Source organism: Prionailurus bengalensis, chromosome C2, assembly GCF_016509475.1.
Source record: "Prionailurus bengalensis isolate Pbe53 chromosome C2, Fcat_Pben_1.1_paternal_pri, whole genome shotgun sequence".
Classification (NCBI taxonomy): Eukaryota; Metazoa; Chordata; class Mammalia; order Carnivora; family Felidae; genus Prionailurus; species Prionailurus bengalensis.
In genome coordinates this window covers 144,585,499-144,606,529 of record NC_057350.1, presented here as the reverse complement: position 1 = coordinate 144,606,529, position 21,031 = coordinate 144,585,499, and the positions used below count along the sequence as shown (strand labels likewise).

At 37.6% G+C, this 21,031-nt stretch overlaps 1 protein-coding gene across 13 annotated transcripts in view; it reads left to right on the top strand.

The window, feature by feature from the left end:
- Nucleotides 1-21,031, top strand: part of SLC4A7 (solute carrier family 4 member 7) — a 111,732-nt gene that overhangs the window by 57,875 nt on the left and 32,826 nt on the right. For 6 of the 13 annotated variants that reach the window (XM_043595568.1, XM_043595571.1, XM_043595566.1 and 3 more), the window contains exons 7-12: nt 7,190-7,305; nt 9,291-9,448; nt 11,060-11,147; nt 12,887-13,033; nt 16,690-16,796; nt 18,983-19,157. In XM_043595568.1, the coding sequence (XP_043451503.1) occupies nt 7,190-7,305; nt 9,291-9,448; nt 11,060-11,147; nt 12,887-13,033; nt 16,690-16,796; nt 18,983-19,157 (791 nt within the window). Of the gene's footprint in view, nt 1-746; nt 1,116-7,189; nt 7,306-8,490; nt 8,551-9,290; nt 9,449-11,059; nt 11,148-12,886; nt 13,034-16,689; nt 16,797-18,982; nt 19,158-21,031 lie in introns of all 13 variants that reach the window. The other 7 variants (XM_043595569.1, XM_043595564.1, XM_043595562.1 and 4 more) reach the window with 2 other exon arrangements.

Sequence of the window (21,031 nt, the reverse complement as noted above, 5' to 3'; positions counted from 1 at the left end):
TCTGCTGTATTAGAAATGGAGGCATATTTCAGGACATGTGTTAATATCTTTAGAGAGCGCAAGAATATCCTTTCAAATCGACACTATATTTTTATTTTTAAAAAATTCCTATAATTTGTCTTATGTTTTAGAATTTTACCTGGGAGCACTACCAGATGATGCTCTACTAATATGAAGATTTGATACCAACTTTAAGTTAAGAGTTATTAGCTAATGTCGACTTTTATTGTGAGAGATAATTGTCTGTAGCAGTTCAGTACAGTTTAGGAAAAATACACTGAATATAAGCTATCAGTACTTGTAAGTTTTGTTTAGGGTTTTATTTCTTGGATTATTCTTAAATCGTATTCTCATTTGCTGTTTATTATTTATCAACTTTGCATTGATATTGTTTTTTTTTTAAAGCTATATGATTGGGCATTATAATTACTAACAGAATATTCCCCTGCCCAGTCTGTCATTTGCATTGTTTTGTATTTTTTGTTTTGTTTTTTTGGATACACCTTCAGGGAATGAATGGTAATTCCAGCAACTTTTCAGTGACTTTCTCACATTTGGAAATCTCATTGCCATGCTAACTCTGATAGCATGGATTTCAAATTTGGGGCTTCGGAGCTTGCAGTTTACATTGTAAATTGATTTTGTGAGTGTGTGTGTGTGTGTGTGCGCGTGTGTGTGTGTGTGTGTGTCTCAATTTGCCTTCTGCAGCGAACTTCATCGTGTTTCATTTATTTGTTTTGTCTCAGGGGAAGGCCTGTCAGCCTCCCGCCACTCTTTGCGAACAGGCCTGTCCGCCTCAAACCTTTCCCTGAGAGGAGAGTCGCCTTTCTCCCTTCTTCTCAGTCATCTTCTTCCTTCTTCAAGAGCTGGAAGCCCTGCAGGCTCAAGGTGTCCAACCCCAGTACCCACCCCTCAGCACAGCCCTCCTTCCAGCCCTAGCGTCAGTCGCCCGACCTCCAGAAGTTCCCAGCAGAGTCAGCCTCAGGCCCCAGAGCTGCTGGTCTCACCTGCCAGTGATGCTGTCCCCACAGTAGTAATTCATCCGCCCGAGGAAGACTCGGCAGCGCCCACAGGCCAGGAGCAGAAGGCTGAGGACAATGTTGGCATGACTCCAGGCAACTATTCACACCCTCCGTGTGCGGTGCCCCCTGCCGCTGCCTCTCTTGCACGCGGAATGCCTCTCAGCACGGAGCTTTAGCAGCAAATGTACCTCATGCTTACAACTTTGACTTGTGCATGGTTTGTTTTCCTTATAGCGTATGGTAGAAGGGAGCGTAATTCTTAGAAAATTTTAACCTCCAAAGCGACTCCAAAGAAGATACACATAATGTAGCCCTTTCAAGAATTTTCAGACGTTTTACAGGTCAGGGCATTTGGATAGTTCAGAAAAACGTAGGAATTTTTAGAAGCGATCTTTCGATTTGCCGTGATTTTTAAAAAACGGTGGCTTTTCTTCTTGTGCGCTTCATTCATGATGTGGTGAACGCATGTCGGACATAAGTTGCATGAGGCGATATGCCTCTTAATCTACTGTTCCGTGCTTTTATCCAAAGAGTGCGGTGTATTTTAACCTTCCTGACACAAATAGGATCGAATGTTCTCTTCCTCATTTTGTCTCTGAGAAGATTGAAGTTCTCCAGTGGCTACCTGGAAGGAATCATCATGATTTTAAGGCTAGTTTTATATTTGGAATAGACTTTAATTGTTCTCTGTTGAATGCCATATCTATCTTTATCCAAATTCACCTTGAAATTTTCAGGACCTGTAGTCGTGGCTATAGCAATCCTGTAGTCGTAGCGAGGATCTCTTTTTGTCTGTGAATTAGAAAAATTATTTCTTAGTGGGTAAAAGGGGCATAATTCATCTACGGTTATATATTATGGTAATATTGGCTCTCTGTAATATATTGGTTATACATATGTTTAAACATCTGTATCTTTCCACCCAGTTTATATAAAGAAGTCTTCTTTAGTAACTACTTCTTACTGACAGCTAAGCGTATGACATAGGAATGCGAGCTACTGGTTTTCACCACACAGGTATTAATTACTGCATGTTTCCATAATACTGAGAACACCTAACACTTCACTGATAGCTTACGTTTATTATATTGGCCTACTTAATGTCTAGGCAAAGTGGTGTAAGTTAGGTGGATACACCCATCTTCAGAGACTTCAGACTCAGAAAAGTTAAATAACTTCCCGAGTCATGCAACTAGTAAGTGACAAGCCTAAGTCCTCCGACAAAATCCTCATGGTCCTACCACTAGATGACAGACTTCTCTGTATTGAATTTCCCCAAACATACCAAGTATGTTTCATCAAGGCTCATTGTAGTTGCCAAAATGTATATACTTTTAGAAATAAAAAGATGGAAGTAAGGTGGATAAATCATTGTGACATTAATTATGATGACAGTTACAGCTACTATTGTTTAATATTGTTCCACACACAGTGGCATAATGATATATTAAATATATCGTATTTATAATTCTAACAATTTGATGAGGTTCATCCCTGTTTTACAAATGAAGAAAACAAAGACATTGAAGGTATTAAGATCATACCATAAATGACCAGAGCAAGGAATTGAACTCAGATCTATAATATTTCATTGTAGATTTTGGTACTTCATGGAAAATATATAATGAGGGAACTGAACAAAGAGAAAGAAATAACTAGAATTATTTACTTGGAAATAATTAGCACTCTTTTTTATTTTATTTTTCCTTAAAAAAATCTTTTTTGACTTTATTTTTGAGAGACAGAGACAGAGTGCGAGTGGGGAGGGGCAGAGAGAGAGCGAGACGTTGACTCTGAAGCAGGCTCCAGGCTCTGAGCTGTCAGCACAGAGCCCAGTGCGGGGCTCGAACTCATGAACCGTGAGATCATGACCTGACCAGAGCCGAAGTCGGACGCTTAACCAACTGAGCCTCCCAGGCACTGCTTTTTTAAAAAAATAAAATTTTGGGGGGCACCTGGGTGGCCCAAATGATGGTTAATCAACTGATTAACCATCTGACTTCGGCTCAGGTCATGATCTCACAGTCTGTGAGTTCGAGCCCCACATTGGGCTCTGTGCTGACAGCTCAGAGCCTGGAGTCTGCTTCAGAGCCTGGAGTCTGCTTCAGATTCTGTGTTTCCCTCTCTCTCTGCCCCTCCCCTGCTTGTGCTGTCTCTCTTTCTCTCTAAATAAATAAATAAATAAATAAATAAATAAATTTCTTTCAAAAAATGTTTATCAGCACTTTTAATTACAAGGAACCAGCAGATTCCATGGACACTGTCAGTGCAGAGCCTCATGCAGGGCTCGATCTCACAAACCATGAGATCATGACCTGAGCCAAAATCAAGAGTCAGATGCTTAACTGACTGAGCCACCCAGGCACCTTGAACAAAAGTGATTTTAAAGTTAATTCCTTGCATTTGTTTTTACCTGTATCTAGGCATTAACACTCAGCATTTCTTGTTTTACCAGCTTCTATGAGGAGCTATAAATTCTCTATAGTAACTAGGAGGTGACATATGAGTTCACAGTGGCTTGTTAGGCCATATTGTTAATGGGATAAAAGTAGCAATTACCTGAAAATCGAGGAACATTATTAAGCTGCTTTTCCTCCTTTTCTAAAAGTATGCCATGAGATTTAAAGAAAATAAATTAGAATGGAGGGAATTTCTAAAGGTAAGAAAAAGCTCCTAATTACTGTTTGAAGACATCTATAGAAGGTATGTAATTAAAATAATAGGGACAGCTATATGTTATTCCCTTGTTTAATTGCCTTTGGTGCTTCAAGCACCTAGAAACTCTGGTTGAGTGTCCTTGAAGTCTGATGTTATGTTACAGGAGGAAGGTGGCCTCAGTATCATTTTGGACAGGGAACGAAGTTATTTTCCTAACAGTTCCATTTTAGAGACTAACTACATGTAAAAGAGTTAAGCTGTTTTGTAGTATTTGCAACAGTCTTCTGACTTTCAGCCATGGCGCTATTGACATTTTGGGCTGGACATGCCTTTGTCATAAGGGGCTGTCCTGTGCAGTGTAGGATGTCTGACACCATCACGGGCCTCTGTTCACTAGCCGCCAGTTACACTCCCTAGTTGTGACGACCAAAAATGTCCCTACATCTTGCCAGATGTGTCCCGGCGGACAAAACCTTCTCACTTTGAGCACCTCTGCTCCAACTCCTTTTTTTTTTTTTTTCTTTTCAAGTTTTTTAAGTGTTTATTTTTGAGAGAGAAACAGCATGAGCAGGGGAGGGATAGAAAGAGAGACGGAGACACAGAATCCTAAGCAGGCTCCAGGCTCTGAGATGTCAGCATGTTTCACCGGCTGAGCCCCCCAGGCGCCCCCCCCTCCCCCAACTACTTTTATTTTCAAACCTTTAGTGACAGAAGACTCTGATATCTTTGATTTATCTTTCTCTAGTTAGATATGCTGTTGTGAGAAAAAAATGTAAGGACAAAATAATAGATTTACCAAACTATGATTTTTAAATTTTTTTTTTTTTCAACGTTTTTATTTATTTTTGGGACAGAGAGAGACAGAGCATGAACGGGGGAGGGGCAGAGAGAGAGGGAGACACAGAATCGGAAACAGGCTCCAGGCTCCGAGCCATCAGCCCAGAGCCTGACGCGGGGCTCGAACTCACGGACCGTGAGATCGTGACCTGGCTGAAGCCGGATGCCTAACCGACTGCGCCACCCAGGCGCCCCCAAACTATGATTTTTAAATCCGAGTATTGATTTTATATGTACATGCATTGCTTCTTCTTTTAAGAAAATACAAAGAAATTCAGTCTTGCGCTAATGATACTTTTAACTTTGGGGAATTTACTCACGTAATCCTGAGCACCAGAAATTTACTGCACAGACGGGGAGACTTCCTTCACTGATTGAGGAAACAGCTTTATCTTAGCTGAGACTGTGAAGGACTGTGTAGACAAGATCATGGTGAACAGCTCTAACTTGTACTTGGCATGCCCATTTTAATAGGTTCCGGATGACCAGGTTAACCTAGCCGAATGACTTCGGATCATGTTCTGGCTTTATCAGTATGGGTTCCTCCTCATTTCTTCTTCCCCTTCCCACTGTGTCCTTACGTTCCCCCCATGGTCTTATCCCGCTCTTCTCTCCGGAAGCCGGTGGCTGAGGCAATTCTGGGGAATTGCACATGTTTTCTTTTGATTATGCATCTGTGGATATAATACATTTAGTAGTTAGAAGTATATGTACTGATGTTTATGTGCAGCTGCCGCCAAGGCCTTAATGATAGTCTTCATTTTCCTGTATGGAAGTCAGTGGAAGCCACTGAAAACTACGGGTCAGCTTTTTTTTCTCCACTTGGGCAGTGTATTTTAATAAAGGAATTAATAGAGGAACGGACCTTGTTCTGGAAGTTTAGAGACAAAGGTCAAAGAAGAGGGATCATAATAACTTGGCTAAGCTAAGGTGGTGAGAAAGGAGCTAAGTTTTAGGAAATAGTGTTTATTTCAGAATTGTTTAACACTTCCAGAGCATCTAGCTAAATAGTTTGCATATGCCTTTTTTTTAAGGTTTTATTTTTAAATAATCTCTACACTGAGTGGGGAGCTGGAACCCACGTCCCCAAGATCAAGCATCACACACTCCACCTGCTGAGCCAGTCAGGTGCCCCAATAGTTTGCATATGCTTTTTATACTTAGGTTTTGGGTCACGGCAACATTCTGTGACAGAGAAGGGGGTATCAAGAAACGTCTTTGGTCATTGAGGTTAAGCAGTAGGCCCAGATGACTTGGTTTCAGTTATTAGTTACAGTGTGTTTCAGAAAAATGAAAATTCCATTAGATGCATCAGATGTAGCCCATGTGCTTACAGTTCAGGCGCTTCACTAACACTGACTTTAAAGTTTATAGGATTTAAGCACAAACTGCTTAACTGGATTTCTGTGGATCACTGGATTGTGGTGAGTGGCAGAGTTAAAGTTAAGTCAAGTCTGTTGTAATTCACTCCAGCACCTTTTCTCCTGTGGTACTGTGTGTTTGGGGCAAGATTATATATTCTTGAACTAGAATATCCTGGGTGTTTTTGAAAAAATGAGATACATTTAATGGTAGAAATCTGTGTTACATACTTGATAAATACTGAGATTGGAACTTTTTGCAAAATTCATAGTGGTAATGATTGGGTATAGGCTACAGGTTATTTTTAGGTTATTTTATTGTGAAATATTGCTGCTGAATGTTACCTGAAGTGAGCATTCTAATGATTGCACATTTATCTACTGTTTGTAATCCAAACAAGCTAATTTTACAGGTTTGTCTGAGTCTTAGTTTTAGTGAGTTGAAGTCACATGGCTACCAAGTGGCAGAGAGTGCTGCTTTCTTTTTTTTTTTTTTTTAATTTTTTTAAATGTTCATTTTTTGAGAGACAGAGTGTGAGCGGGGGAGGGGTGGAGAGAGGAGACACAGACTCCAAAGCGGGCTCCAGGCTCTGAACCGACAGCACAGAGCCCGATGGTGGGGCTCGAACCCACAAGCTGTGAGATCATGACATGAGCCAGAGTCGGACTCTTAGCAGACTGAGCCACCCAGGTGCCCCAGAGAGTGCTTATTTCAACACAGATATGTTTGACTATAAAACCCTTAGTCTTTGTTATTTATATTGTAAAAACATTGCTACTATCTTTCCAAGTTCTTTTTCTTAGGAATAACGGCAGGAGGCAGCACATAAATACTACCTGAGAAATGAAATTGTTGAGGAAGTTGTTATGGTGGATTTCTGAGTCGCATCTAGGGTTTCTCAGAAAGTAAACGATGTCACTCACGTCAGTGTGCCACATGCAGTGCGATTCGCGTGTATGTCAGATGTGTTAGAAGCGCGTTCCCCAGGGGCTCGTAGTGTGAGCTGACCCAGATCTTCCATCGTCTGTGCTCACCTACTCACATTTTTTTTTCTTGTTGGCAAAAGACCACCGTTTTCGTACATTCCAGTTATTTTAAATGTTAAAATAAACAGCCTCATTGTTGCTTAAAATTTTACTCTGGTCTTGCTCGTACGGTACTAACACCTGGCACTTTTTTTTTTTTTTAACCTTGCACATTTGCTTTTGATAAATTATCACTTTCAGGATATGAGCAGAGTCCATCTAGAAAGTGAATTTCCTCCTTACTAATTTGGATTTTGTTGTTGTTGTTCTTAAATTCAAATTCAGGTGTTTTGGCCTCTCCACAGTCTGCACCTGGAAACTTGGATAATAGTAAAAGTGGAGAAATTAAAGGTAATGGAAGTGGAGGAAGCAGAGAAAATAGTACTGTTGACTTCAGCAAGGTAATTCTGTCACTCACTGTAAATCTTCATAATCATCCTTATTGAGAAAATCACTGGCAATGTGGCTTTATTAGCGCTGATTATGATAATTTTTTAATAGATTGGTGTTTATAAGCCTGCATGTGATGCTTGTGATATGTAACTTAAGTTCAGAAATTATGAGAAGGGTAATAGTCCAAGAGCATTTGAATGACTTTGTTTACTAGTTTCAGGAATCTCGACAAAAGACTATCTGAATAATATGGGATTTCCATCTATACCTACCCATAGATGAAACTTCAATACCTTTTGAATTACACTCATTTGTTCTGGGGCTGCCCCCCCACTGGAAAGATTAATTTTGGGAATGATGTTATAGCACTGGCAATTCAGCCTTTTCTTGGCCGTAATAAGATCCCAGAATTACTGTCTTAGGGTGTCAGTACTTTCTGGAATGTCCCTGGGAGACAATCGGCGTTTGCCCATGGGTAGGTAAAGGCATGGATTTAAAAACAACTCCCCTATCTGAACTATGATTTTTTGTTTTGGTAGATGAGTATTTAGATGAAATAGAAAAAGAAAACTTCAAAATTTCAAAAGAACAGGGCAAGAAACTCCCAAGTTCAAATTACAGTGGACTATAAAGCATACTCTCTGAGTACTGCTTCTGAATCGTTGATTCTGTGTGGCTGTTACAATTTTTTGATAGTATCAGTTTGCTTGCTATAAGATGCTCTCTATGTTAACATTGTTGTATCCAATTTAAGACTTTTAATTAAATACGATTATTTCAAGTAAGATTCATTTTTCTTAGGCTTTTTATTTTATGGTGCAAAACCTGTAAATCGCATTTTGCAGAAGAGGAGTACAAATGATGGTTTGCATTGTAGCTTTGCTTCAGCTACCAGTTCTAAAATTACAAAAGGCCTTGCATAAGGTACATTAACTTATGCAGAAAGGCTACCGTATTTTTAATTCTTCCGGTCTAACTTGATCATATTTTGACTGGTGCTTCTGTTGCTTCAAATGAGTGAGGAGTGTTCCGTAACTATACTGCAATTTATCCCTGTTAAATGGATTAAATGTAACTTACATTATAGATCTCCTCTAGACATGGCAGGTGCCGTTTATTTTTGTTCCTCTGTCACAGTTTTACTTTTTTTTACTTGGCCTATCCTTGTGTACACCTTGTCTCCTGTCGGGCAGGAGTCTGCCTCCTGGCACTGTAGTTGTGGCACACTGGGTGTGGGACTCAAGAGGCCCGCTGTAAGTGCTGCTTTTATTTTTAATAGATAGCCCTGTAAGTGGTTGTTTAGTGATGTGTGTGAAACTGCATATAAATGAAATTCCCATACTTTGATATTCTGTTTATAGCCTTTTCTTTGTAATTATACACAGACGACTAAATTTGATGTTATAGCACTGTCCTATGTCTAAAGCGATAAATGGCTATTTATTTTAGTTTTAAATAAAAATAAAAAGAACTTTTTCCACTTAATGAAAATACTGGGGAATACACAGAACGCTCTAAAATAAAAAGGACTTATAAAAAATATGTATAAAATACAAAGGGGCTAATTCATTTCTAAGCTTAAGTAAAAATAATCATGAAATGAATATTTTTTAGCACTGTGTATAATTTCATGAACCATTGTTAGTTTGTGAGCTGTATTTTTGTCCTTAGTAGTTTTTAATGAATAGTGCTATAATCACTGAAAATTTTCTCTAGTTTGTATGTTTGATAACTTAGATCTCTGAAGTAGTAAAGATTATGACAATTAAAACGGTTGGGAGCATTGTTTGATAGATGTGTTTTGCTTGCTTTTTTGTATTTGTCTACTCCATTCTTTACATGGGTGGGGATTTTGGTGTTTATCCATTAGATCACCAGTTTTGATTAGCAAATAGTAGTCTTGAAAGCATTTTTTTTCTTTCTTATTTCCCTCAAAATAGAGTTATAAATGCCATACAGATTTGATTTTTAATTATTATTTATTTGTCAATAGGTTGATATGAATTTCATGAGAAAAATTCCTTCAGGAGCCGAGGCATCCAATGTTCTGGTGGGAGAAGTAGACTTTTTGGAAAGACCTATAATTGCATTTGTGAGACTGGCCCCTGCTGTTCTCCTCTCGGGGTTGACTGAGGTCCCTGTTCCTACCAGGTAATGTTCTCAGCATGTCCAAAATCTGAAAAGTTTTGTCTATTGATAAAAGGGATAAAAGCTTACTTTAATTAATATTTTCATTGCACTGGATGCTTTGACTAGTAGAGCATAAAAGAGTTCTCTTTCTTTCTGGAATTAAAAAAAAAACAAAAACAAAAAGAAAGCATCCTTTGAAAAATACTTAGCTGGGGGCGCCTGGGTGGCTCAGTCGGTTAGGTGTCCGACTTTTGATTGCAGTTCGGGTCGTGATCACAGGTCGTGAGATCGAGGCCTGTGTCGGGCTCTGGGCTGACAGTGGGGAGCCTGCTTGGGATACTCTCTCTGTGCGCCTCCCCTGCACTCTGTCTCTCTCTTTCTCAAAATAAATAAATAAACATTTAAAAAATAATACTTAGCATTTGTACCTTTATAAGAAGTTTGGTGTTTTAGGAGCTTTGGTTTAAAAGACAATGGCTCAGGTTCAGACAGATGTATTATGCCCTGTGGAGTCAGAATGGAGTTGAATCCGGAAAGGTCAAGTCTGACTTAATTTTTCATTTATAGAATGAGGATATGATTACTTCCTCATTGATGATTGATAAGTACCTCTGAATTAAGCAAAATGCTTTGTTCTGACCTGACCAAAATTTTCTGTTCAATATATGTAATTTAAAAAGGGGGAATATCCATAAGAATTAGCAAGTTGTGTTATAGAGGATGATCAGTTTGTTAGTTAACTGATTTAATTATAAACTTAATTGTAAATAAGAGTAATTTTTAAAATCTTTAAAAAATCATTCATATAATATTAAATATGAAGAATTAATTGCCATTTGATTGGAATACGTGTGCCTATTTTTAGTATGCTTTCCTGAGTTGCATTAGTGGTGCAGTGTTAAGGTAAGTGAGAAAAAATAATTCCATAGATTCACACTTAAATTCTCATAAAGCAAGAAGGTGAATGCTTCCAATTTGGACAAGTGTGAATATTAATATTTTACTGTGGTGTTCATGAGGATGTGGTAGGCAGCTAAATGCTTTTTTATTTAGACACTTACCAATAAATAAAAAAATAAAATGTGAGGTTTGATGTTAAATTTGTGGAGCTATACATAAAAATTATTTTTCTTTCCATAGTCCCTTATTTACTCATTAGAGTCTTTCTCCAGACTGTGGTTTGAGGGGTTGTGACTGTTTATTTGTACACACTGAATTTACTAGGCAAACCTTACTTGTAAGTATTTAATAGGATTGGTATTTACTCAGTTTACTCATTTACCTTTTTTTCAGTACAGATTAGATCAAATTATTTACTCAAATTCAAAAGGGTAAAGGGAATGGGAACTTGTAATGTAGAACACTCAATTCTTGAATCACTCGTTTACCGTAAGGAGGATGGGGAGCAGGAGGTCGGTAGAAAGTTTATGAGTGCCTTGCCTAGTTTTGACATCTGCTTTAGTGTGAGTAGAGTTGTTGTCATTTTTTTTTTCTGGTGATTGGTGTGCGGGGATGGAAAAGAGGGCTGAATGTGGTTTCCGTGTTTACATTGGAATGATTTCTTTATGACTGCCTGTGTTTAGGTTTGTATGTTATTTGTATTTAAGTCTGTGTATTTTAATGTTTCTTTAGGTTTTTGTTTCTGTTACTGGGTCCAGCAGGCAAGGCACCACAGTACCATGAAATTGGAAGATCAATAGCCACTCTCATGACAGATGAGGTAATTAAAATGCCCTATGAGGTGGACACTGTTTACGTGGTATATAATATAAAATCCCTTTGAAGTGGAATTTCAATCCTTTCGAAATGGACACTGAATGTAAAACATATATGTCAATTACAGTTCTCTTTTTGTTCATAGTGAAGCTTAAAAAATTGTCCTTGCTGTTTGTACTCTTTTATTCACTCTTCAACCATTTACCTTTGGTAAGATCTTCAAGACCTTTCTGTCAAGATCACTGGGATACTCTTTGTCCCCCAGCCCCTCCACATCTGAGATTATTGACTACCTTCTTGAAATTTTCTCCATCTTGAATTTCAGGATATCATTTATTTGGGTTTTGCTCAGGACTTTGTCTTTTTCCCTTTTCCTGCTTTTTTTCTCCATAATTTCTCTCTCCCATTTTTGAACCCCTTCATTGAGCTTGGCCTATATTGACCAGGACTTTTGTTTCTCTTTGGGGGAGAGTTTTGTAATCAGGTGTTAGACATGTCTGCCTTATGTCCCTAAAGCATCTGAAATTCCACATATCTGAACCTGACCTCCTTTCTCTGCCCTGTCTCAACCACTTAGTCACCAGATTCTACTGATTTACCTCAATGTGTTTTGCATTTAGTCTGCCATCTCCTTTCCATCTCCACGGCCATTTCTCTGGCTTGGACGCTCTCACCCTTTTTTCTTTGGCAATTAACATGGACTTTATGGATCTTTCTCTTACAGTATTTTCCTCTACACTGCTAATAACATGCAGATTTGAATATATCGTTAATATCCAGATGTATCTTGCTATATATGTATGTTTATATTTAATTCTTGACCATTGTCTTCAAAGGGTTTCCCTGATCAAGCCTCCGCATATTTCTTGAAACTTTTATCCTACTACCACTACTCACCCTTCCTCCCCCATTTTTTTTCTGGCCACATTAGCTTCCTATTAGTTCTGATGATTTATGCTCATTTCCGCCTCTGAACAAATACAGTTGCTCTTCCCTTTGCCCAAGTGTCCTTCCATCATCCCATCCCACCATTTGCATGGTTTTTGTCTCATTTCATTCAGATTTCTCCTGGAGTGTTACTTCCTCTTAGACCTTCCTCGGTCACCCTTTTCTTCTCCATCAACTTTCTTTCCTTAACGCTGCTTTATTTTTATCAGAGTATTTATTATTACTTGCAGTTACATACTTAGGTAATTACTTGTTTTGCTGTCTTTCTTCCTGGGGAAAAAAAAGAGTTCTGAATGCAGGGACTTTGCCTTATCCATGTCCAGTGCACTATCCACCGTGCTTAAAATTGTGCCCAGCAAATGGTAGGCAGACAGTAAATATAAGTGATCAAGTACCTGACTTTTTAAGTAAAATATTTTGCAGATCCATGCTCATTTCTTAGGATAAATGACCCTAAAATGTCATAGAAATCGAAATGACATGCTACAGTATTATTTTATTCTGTAATGACTAGTAACCATTTCTCATCCAGAATACTCTTTTTAAAAAAGTTGTTCCGTCTTAATGCATCACTCTTTTCTTTTGTTGGTTGATTGTTATTAATTCATCTGATAATGCAGTTAGTGGGTTACTTTTTATGGTTGTTACCCTGGGTGGAATGGAGACCTGCCTGGGATAAGAGTTTAGGTAATTACCTTTGTTTCAGATTTACTTGTAATATCTAGAGTAGGTTTACTATATGTAGAATTTTCTTTCTTCTTTAAAATCCTTTCACTCAATTTTTTTTTCCTGTAGATTTTTCATGATGTAGCCTATAAAGCAAAAGACAGAAACGACCTCTTATCTGGAATTGATGAATTTTTAGATCAAGTAACTGTCCTACCTCCAGGAGAGTGGGACCCTTCCATACGCATAGAGCCACCAAAAAGTGTTCCTTCTCAGGTAAGATTGCACACAACCCTGTGAGTTGCTTTGTCCTAGTTAAAATATCTTTGGATAGGTTATACATTTTTATGATTCGCAAATCAAAACTGTATAAACGGGTACACTCAGAGCGGTTGTGTCCCTGTCATGTTCCCTTTACCTTCTTACCCCTGTACCCACCTCCCATGGAGCATCATTGTCCTTCTAGTTTGTATTCAGTCCAAGGGGATGCAAATATAGCCCTGTTTCCTCCTTTCTTACCAACATACCACATGTCCTGTTCTGCATCTAGCTTTTTTTTTAGTTTAACAGTATATCCTGGAGATGTGGATCAGAAGACATCACAGAAATATGTCTTATTTTTCTCACAGCTCTGTTTTATTTCATTTATGGATATACTATAGTTTATGCTGTTTCTGGGCTCAGGTTGTCTTCAGTCTTTTCCTTTTCTAAGCCGTATCACAATATTTGTATGCCAATTTAGTCTTGTGCAGGTGTATCTGTAGTGTCGGTTCCCAGAAATAGGATTGCTGGCTCACGTGGAACCTTTTTATAATTTTAGTAGATATTACCAGAATCCCTTCTTACTGGGTTGTGCTGTTTTGGACACCCACAGTGATGAATGCCTCTTTCCCTACAGCCTCGCTAACAGTGTGTTATCAAACTTTTGGATACTTGTCAGGTGGATAGGAATCTTTATCCTACTATGTCAGGTATTTTAAAGTGGTTTTCATTTACATTGCTATAATTAGTGAAATCGAATATTCCTGGATATATTTTGTTCATTGCAACCCCCCTGCTCCCGAAACACACAAAAACCACACCTTTTCCTAACATTTAAATCATTTGTTGATCCTTTGGAGTTTATCGTGGTGTATCATGTGGAATATGCATCTAGCTTTATCTTTTACCTACATTGCTGCCAGTTTGTTCCAGTTTATTAAAAAGTTGAGCATTACTCCCCTTGATTGGTGTTGTTGCCTTATCGTTTTGTAAATTTCCCTTTGCTTTCAAGTCCTTCTGGAATTTCTTTTCCATTCCATTGGTCTCTCTGTTCATGGACCAATTCCATACTTTAATTTCTGAGGCTTTTTGGCATATTTTAATATCCAGTAGGTCTAGATTCATTCTTGACCCTTCTGTTACTCTTGCTTTCCTGAATTTTCTTGGCTGTCTTTGTATATTTATTTTTCTATGTAAGCTTTAAAATGAGCTTTTAATTTCCAGAGCTAAAACCTGATTTCTAAAAAAACTGTTTTGGCAGTTAAATTTGTAAATGAACTGAGGGAGAGTTGACATCTTTTAACATTGAGTCATTCAAGAACATGGTATGTTTCCCCCTACTTGTTTTCCGATTTCAAGTTAGTTTCTGTGTCCTTAAGGAATGCCATAAAATTCTCCTTTATCTACACTTTATATACTTGGTGAATGTATTCTGAGCATTTTATCTTCAAGGTCTGTATTGTAAATGAGGTTTTGTTCTGTTAAATCTTCACTTTGTTACTTTTATATATAAAGGCTCTTTGTTACTGAGTTTTTTTTTTTATTCTTCTCCCTTTCTGAGTTCTTTCATTGTATGTAATACTTTTTCAGCCATGTCATCTGCAGTAAGATATTTTGATCTCTCCTTTTCTCCTTACAGCTCTAGTGTATTTTCTGTTGTCTGATTGTATTGGCTGAAATCTCTAGTAATGTTGAGTGGCAGTTGACTTTAAATGGGCATTTCTTAATTTGTTCCCAATTGTAGTTAGTGTCCCTAATGTTTCTTTCATTAAGTTACTGACATTGAAGCCAAAATACACATTTTATCATGCTCAGAAAGAATCCAATTAAAGTCTGTTTCATTGAAATTTTTAATGTAAGTGGATGTTAAATTTTTCAAATGGCTTTGTAGCATCTCTGGAGATGATTGTATGACCTTTGATCATTTATTGTGGTAGACCATATTAATAGATTCTTTAATTTGAAAACACTCTTGCATTGAATGAACCCAAATTTGGCTTCAGAATGCTGGTCGCCTACATCTAATATTTTAAGTTGTTTGCATCACTGTAAGTAGATTGGTCCGTAGTTTTTTGTGCAGTCTTCTGGCTTTCATATCTTTCTTCTATTTATTTCATATCTGTAAATTTTCCCTTCCCTGTTTTTTTAAAACTTTAAATAGCTAGAGTAATTTGGTTCTAAAAGTCTGGAAGAATTCCTTTGGAAAATTTTCTGAGCCTGAGTATTTTGTTGTATGGTGGACTTTACAACTTGCTTGTTTCTTCTGCAGTGATTGGTTTGTGTAAGCTTTCTCTGTTTTCTGGGGTCAGTATTATATTTTCCTAGAAAATTGCCTATTTCCTGTTTTTCTGGTTTCAGTTTTGGGGAAATTATGTGTTCCTTTGTATTACCCATTTCTTTAAGGTTTTTAACTTATTTGCATAGGGTGGTGTATGTACGTACGTGTGTGTGTGTGTGTGTGTGTGTGTACAAAATTTCCTTCAGTTTGAAGCTGCCTCCTTGTCATATCTTTTACTGTGTGTTAGCTAATGGTTTATCCTGTTTCTGAAATAGAGCAGCTTTTACAGCTTGTTTCAGTTCTCCTTTTTTAAAGAAGCGTTTTGTTTTCTAACTCCGTTTCTGCTTTTAGTGGTTTCATTTCATTACTTTCACTTCAGGGAAGAATCTGTTTTCATATTTCCTGAGCTGGATGTTTAATTCATATATTTGTATCCTTTTGTTTTTCTTAATATAAATGCTCAATTTTCTTGAATGATGGTTTTGTTATATCCCATGGATTGTGTTATGTAGTGTTTTCCATTTCTTTTGTTTTTTAGGAATTCTGTAGTTTTGTACTCTTCTTTCCCCTTTGAGCTAAAGTGTAATTTAGTTTTAATTTTGACATTTTCAAGCGCTAATCCTATGATTATAGATAAGTCTTGCTACGCTATAAATGTCGAACATATAAACCAAGTAGTGTGAGTTTGTAGCTCACCCAGGGTTTTTGACCGAGGGGATCTCCTGGGATGGACACCCTTCCCCTGTCCTTCTTTCCTTCTCACAGCTGTGTCACGCACAGCCCATCGACCGCTGACCTCTGGAGGTAACAGATTAGAAGTTACTTCCTTGGTCTTCAAGTGAAGGGAGGGGGAGCCTTTATCACTCACGCAAGTCTTGAATTAGTAATAATAAAATGTAATAGGAAATTGATTTTTATGAAAACGTGCTTTTAAAAGACAACTCTTGTGCTACTTTCATCTTCGGGGAAGTATTGTGGTAAAAGGAAAATGGCATTTACTTTTTTATTAACATAAAGTGTATTTTTCATTAGTATGAGCAATATTTTAAATATTCTGGTTAGAGAGATGCTGTTGGATATTTATTTTCCTATTACTGAGTGACAGTTTGAGATGGTGGGTATGAATGTGTTGTATATAGTATATTTGGTTTAGGATACAAAATATAAAAAGCCAATCAGTCATAAAGTTGAAATGTTAATAGAGACAAATATTACATAACTGTTCTAATGTGCAGTTCATTTCAAGTGGACGTTTATATGAGGTATCATTATTTCCAAGGGTATTGATTGGATAATGCAATCAATATAAGATCTCCTGTTCCCTCTAATTCAGGAGTGCCATCTGAACTTTTTGAAAACAGAATTCTGAAAATGTGTTTTTTGTGAAATTCAGGAAAAGAGGAAGATTCCTGTATTTCCCAATGGATCTGCCCCCAGCTCGGCTGAGACACCTAACGAGGCCGGTCATCATGCCGGGCCTGAGCTGCAAAGGACCGGACGGTGGGTACAAATACTGATTCAGTGTGGGTGTCTTTTGAGGACTAGGGGTTGATTTGATGAAGAAGGCATAAAAAGTCTTTTTCTTTGCAAGTATATGGAAGTTAATCTTGTACAGTGTTTTTTTTTTTTCTATGTTTAAAATGCATCATTATATAAGTGTATTTTGTTGAGGAAAATTATTTAAAACTAATTTTACTAGTAGATGCTTGGATTCTTTATATCAGCCTTTAATTTAAAATGAAAATATTATGGCCCATACGATAAGAATATTGAGCAGTTACATAGAATATAGTGTAATTTACATTACCCATTCAGAAGGTTCTTGAAGAAGGTGTGGAGTGCTATTAAAATTCTCCGTATAAAGTTACAGAATTATGGGAACAGAGAGGAATTACAACCAATAGTTTGTGTGTGTGTGCATAGATTTAAAACTCTTAAGTGAACATTGTATCATGAGATAGTGTAAAATGAAACAGCAAAGCTAATGAAACCATGGTAATGATCCCTGGAAACCTAGTTAGAAAAACTGTTGAAGGTGTTAATTTTGGGAATAAAAAATAGAAATATTGCTAGGTGCGAACATTGTCTGAAAATATTTTGTAGAATAGAGAAATGTTACGGTATTTCCATACTGTAGAAAAAAGCATGTGGATATTGATACTGTTGTCCACGGGTGGTGGCTGTGAAACTAAGATTTTGAACCTTCCATATTTGTTTAAGACATCAGGATACTTGATAACAGCCACATTATTAGGGGTATTGATGACATATGCCTAAAGGACGCTATCAGAGAAAAAGAACAACTGGCATACTGAACATAAAATTTAGAGAAACTTGAACACACAATTTGTTCATGATGTAAATATTAGTCTCTGCAAGTATCCCCGAACACTAGCAGTTACTGTTACTTCCTCGGACTTCAGGCTGAGATCGGGTTAGTCAGTGAGAACTACCAAGTCAGGCCCCCACTGATCTCACGGTCCGTCACATGAGAGCCTCATATAAACTGTTGATCAGTTGTTGATTTGATGATGTGGTTTCATTTTCGACATGATCATTGACACCTTTTTTTATTGCAAGTTGATTTCCCCCGCTGTCAGATTATTTACACAGTAACTTCTGTCAACTTGTCAATGTGCATTTAGTATTTAGTTTGCAATATTAACTTTTAAAAAGGTAGAATGGTAAACCTTGAAACATCCAAAACATTTTAAAGCTTAAGATTACTTTTTTGGTGTATTTTCTGCAGAATGTATGTTTTATGAGTCACAAAACCTTTTTGAATTACTGATTTGTTACTATTTACTGAGTACCTACTATGTCTTGGGCAGTGTTCTAGACACTGGTGATAATGGCAGTGAACAAGGAAAAGTCCCTGCCCCTCACTGAGGCTTATATTTTAGTAGAGTGCTTTCAAGTTAGATGTATCTAAAAGTTAAATTAAAAAAAAAAAAAACAAAAAACCAAAAAAACACCTACATTGAAATGCTAAGGCTCTGATGTGCAAATACACATTTTAAATTTACCAATTTAAACCTTAGTTTTCTCCACATGCACGTGAACTTGAGTACATATCCAGTAAATTAAATACCCTGCATTAATTTTTTAGGCTTTTTACCTGGACCAGAAATATTTATGTGATTGAAGTAGTAATTTTAAAAGTAATTAAAATTATTCAATTCGCTACTGAGTCTAAGCACAGCATACTGGATTCATAGTAAAGGGTATCTGAGGACTTATGGTTTATATTATAATTGCCTTCCTGGTATTTCTGACACTTGCCTTTAAGATTTATAATGTAGATACTAACTGATAGAATTGCTTATGCATATTTTCTTGAATGGACTGTTAGGTTTTATTTATTTTTATTGTATATTTTCTTGTACATTTGTGTCTGAAATTACATTTACTCATATAAAATCATTTGCCTGCAGTCTTCTCAGTATATAGTCCATAAAATACAGATGTTTATGTGTCTTTTAACGTAATGAGATCTGCCTTTCCTCTGTCAGTGGATGAGATTAAATGAGTGTATCTTCTGTAATTTATATCGTGATTTAGCTAGGATATTAATTTCTGTTGACAAAACACTAGGCACCAGCAGTTTTATGTAGCCCATAGATTTAGTTTGAACTAGCTAGAAGCCTCTAGTGTACAGTTTGACGAGTTTCATCTCACCTATTTAGGCTTTTTGGTGGTTTGATACTTGACATCAAAAGGAAAGCACCTTTTTTCTTGAGTGACTTCAAGGATGCATTAAGTCTACAGTGCCTGGCCTCGATTCTTTTCCTATACTGTGCCTGTATGTCTCCTGTAATCACTTTTGGAGGGCTGCTTGGAGAAGCTACAGAAGGCAGAATAGTGAGTACAAAGATTGGTAGTGGCCAGGCTCTTAGCTCTTCAGAGGCAAGTGTCTGTGTGCATTTGTCTCACTATTCCTACTTTTATTTGAAGAGTCTACCCACAGCATGATTAACCTGTCCCAAAGCAGACTTCCCCCAAGGGTAATTGCTATGGAAAACATGGGGAAGCCATTTGAGCAGGAGAAGATGCACAGTTGAGGTAAAAAAAAAAAAAAAAAAGAAAAAAAAAAAAAAAAAAAGAAAAAGAAAAAAAAAAGAAAGAAAACAAGAAAAAGAAAAAACAAAGTTGATCCTGGCCTGCTGGATGAATGGTTTTATAAACTGAGTAAAAGGCTTGTATTGTCTTTGTTGTGGGGTGTGGGGAAGGGTTGGTGGTGGGAGACAAATTGAACTGGTTCTGGGTGGGTCAAGGGTGGGTGAATTTATCAGTGGGGCTACTTCATATCCTGTAAGGCATCATGGGATTAGTTAGAGCCCTGGGATTAATGTTAACTCATCAGCCCTGGTGGGTAGGCCCAGACTAGATAAGTAGCCTTTGCAAGTTGTAGAAAAATGGTGGATTTCTAGTGTTGTTTATTTTGCTGTTACTAAAATTGTGTAAAAGTAGCCAACGTTTTAATTGGAAAGTGTAACTGAAAACTGCATCCGTATTTTGATATGACTAAAATGAAAGTTTTTATGACTTTTTGTTCTTGGTAATGCTGTATGAGGGGCTGTGGGAGGCATGATAAGAGTATCCAGTGCCTTGTAGAATGTTGAAAAAGACTTTTTTGTTTGTTTGCTTAAATTTTAATGGAATTTAAATGAGATGGTTTGCAGTTCTTAAGTGTATTTTATTTAATTACATTTACTCTTAGGAGGAAATTCATTTTTTTCCAGATAAAAGGTGAAAAAAAATAGCCAGAAGCTAATTGATCATTATTCAGTTAAACTATTTCATGATCTGAACGTGAGACAAATTTGACAACTAAAATTTCCTTTGAACTCAATTTATTTTTGGTTGTTTAGATTCTTTTACCCCTCAATCATTTTATCAAGGAAATCTGTTTTTAATAAGTTGCTTTTTATGCGTTGTTGCAAAATATACATGTAACTCTGCTGGTCCCCCTGGAAATGTGTCTTACCTGTTACCATCATGGAAACAATGCCGCTTTGCTTTTGGACTTTCCTGCACTGCCTGCCTTTCTCATCCTGCTGTTTAATATACCCTGTGCCTGTGATGGTGCTGTAGGCATCGGGGGGACATAGACAAGTGTCAGATGAGCATGTGTCTTCTGTCCTCAAGGCTCCTAACAAGACAAGAAGATACGGTAGCGTGTACCTAGGGAATACGTCATGGTGTGCTGTGGCACATGTGAATGAGATCAGGGGGAAGCTGTAGCAGGTGGAAGGACCACAGTGGGAAATCCGGAGTATTACCGAGGAAAGTGATACAGAGATGATGCGTTTGTTTTCAGGTGCTTTGTCGGAACGTCAAGTAGGAGGTACAGTTCCAGAGTTTGTACAGTGGAGCAAGTTTGTAAGGAGCAAGAATAAAGGTTGGGAATAGGTGGCGGTGACAGGGGAGATCATTCATAGTGAGGGGAGAGGGAAAAGTACGGAGTTAACGTTTGTGGACCGGAGGAGGAATGAGACTGCGGAGGAAGATGGCCCAGCAGATGAGACACAGCACCACCAGAACTTGAAAAGAGGAATCAGGATGATGGACGTTTGCAAAAGCCAAACTAGAGGCTCTGAGAAAGAAGAAAGATTAGCATGGAGTGGTCACTGCTGTGCAGTGGAGAGGTACAGGGAAGACACTGGTAGGGCTTCTGGTGGGTAAGATGGAGGCTTCTGATTGTGGCCAGAGGAAGGCAGTGTGGTAGGGCTCTG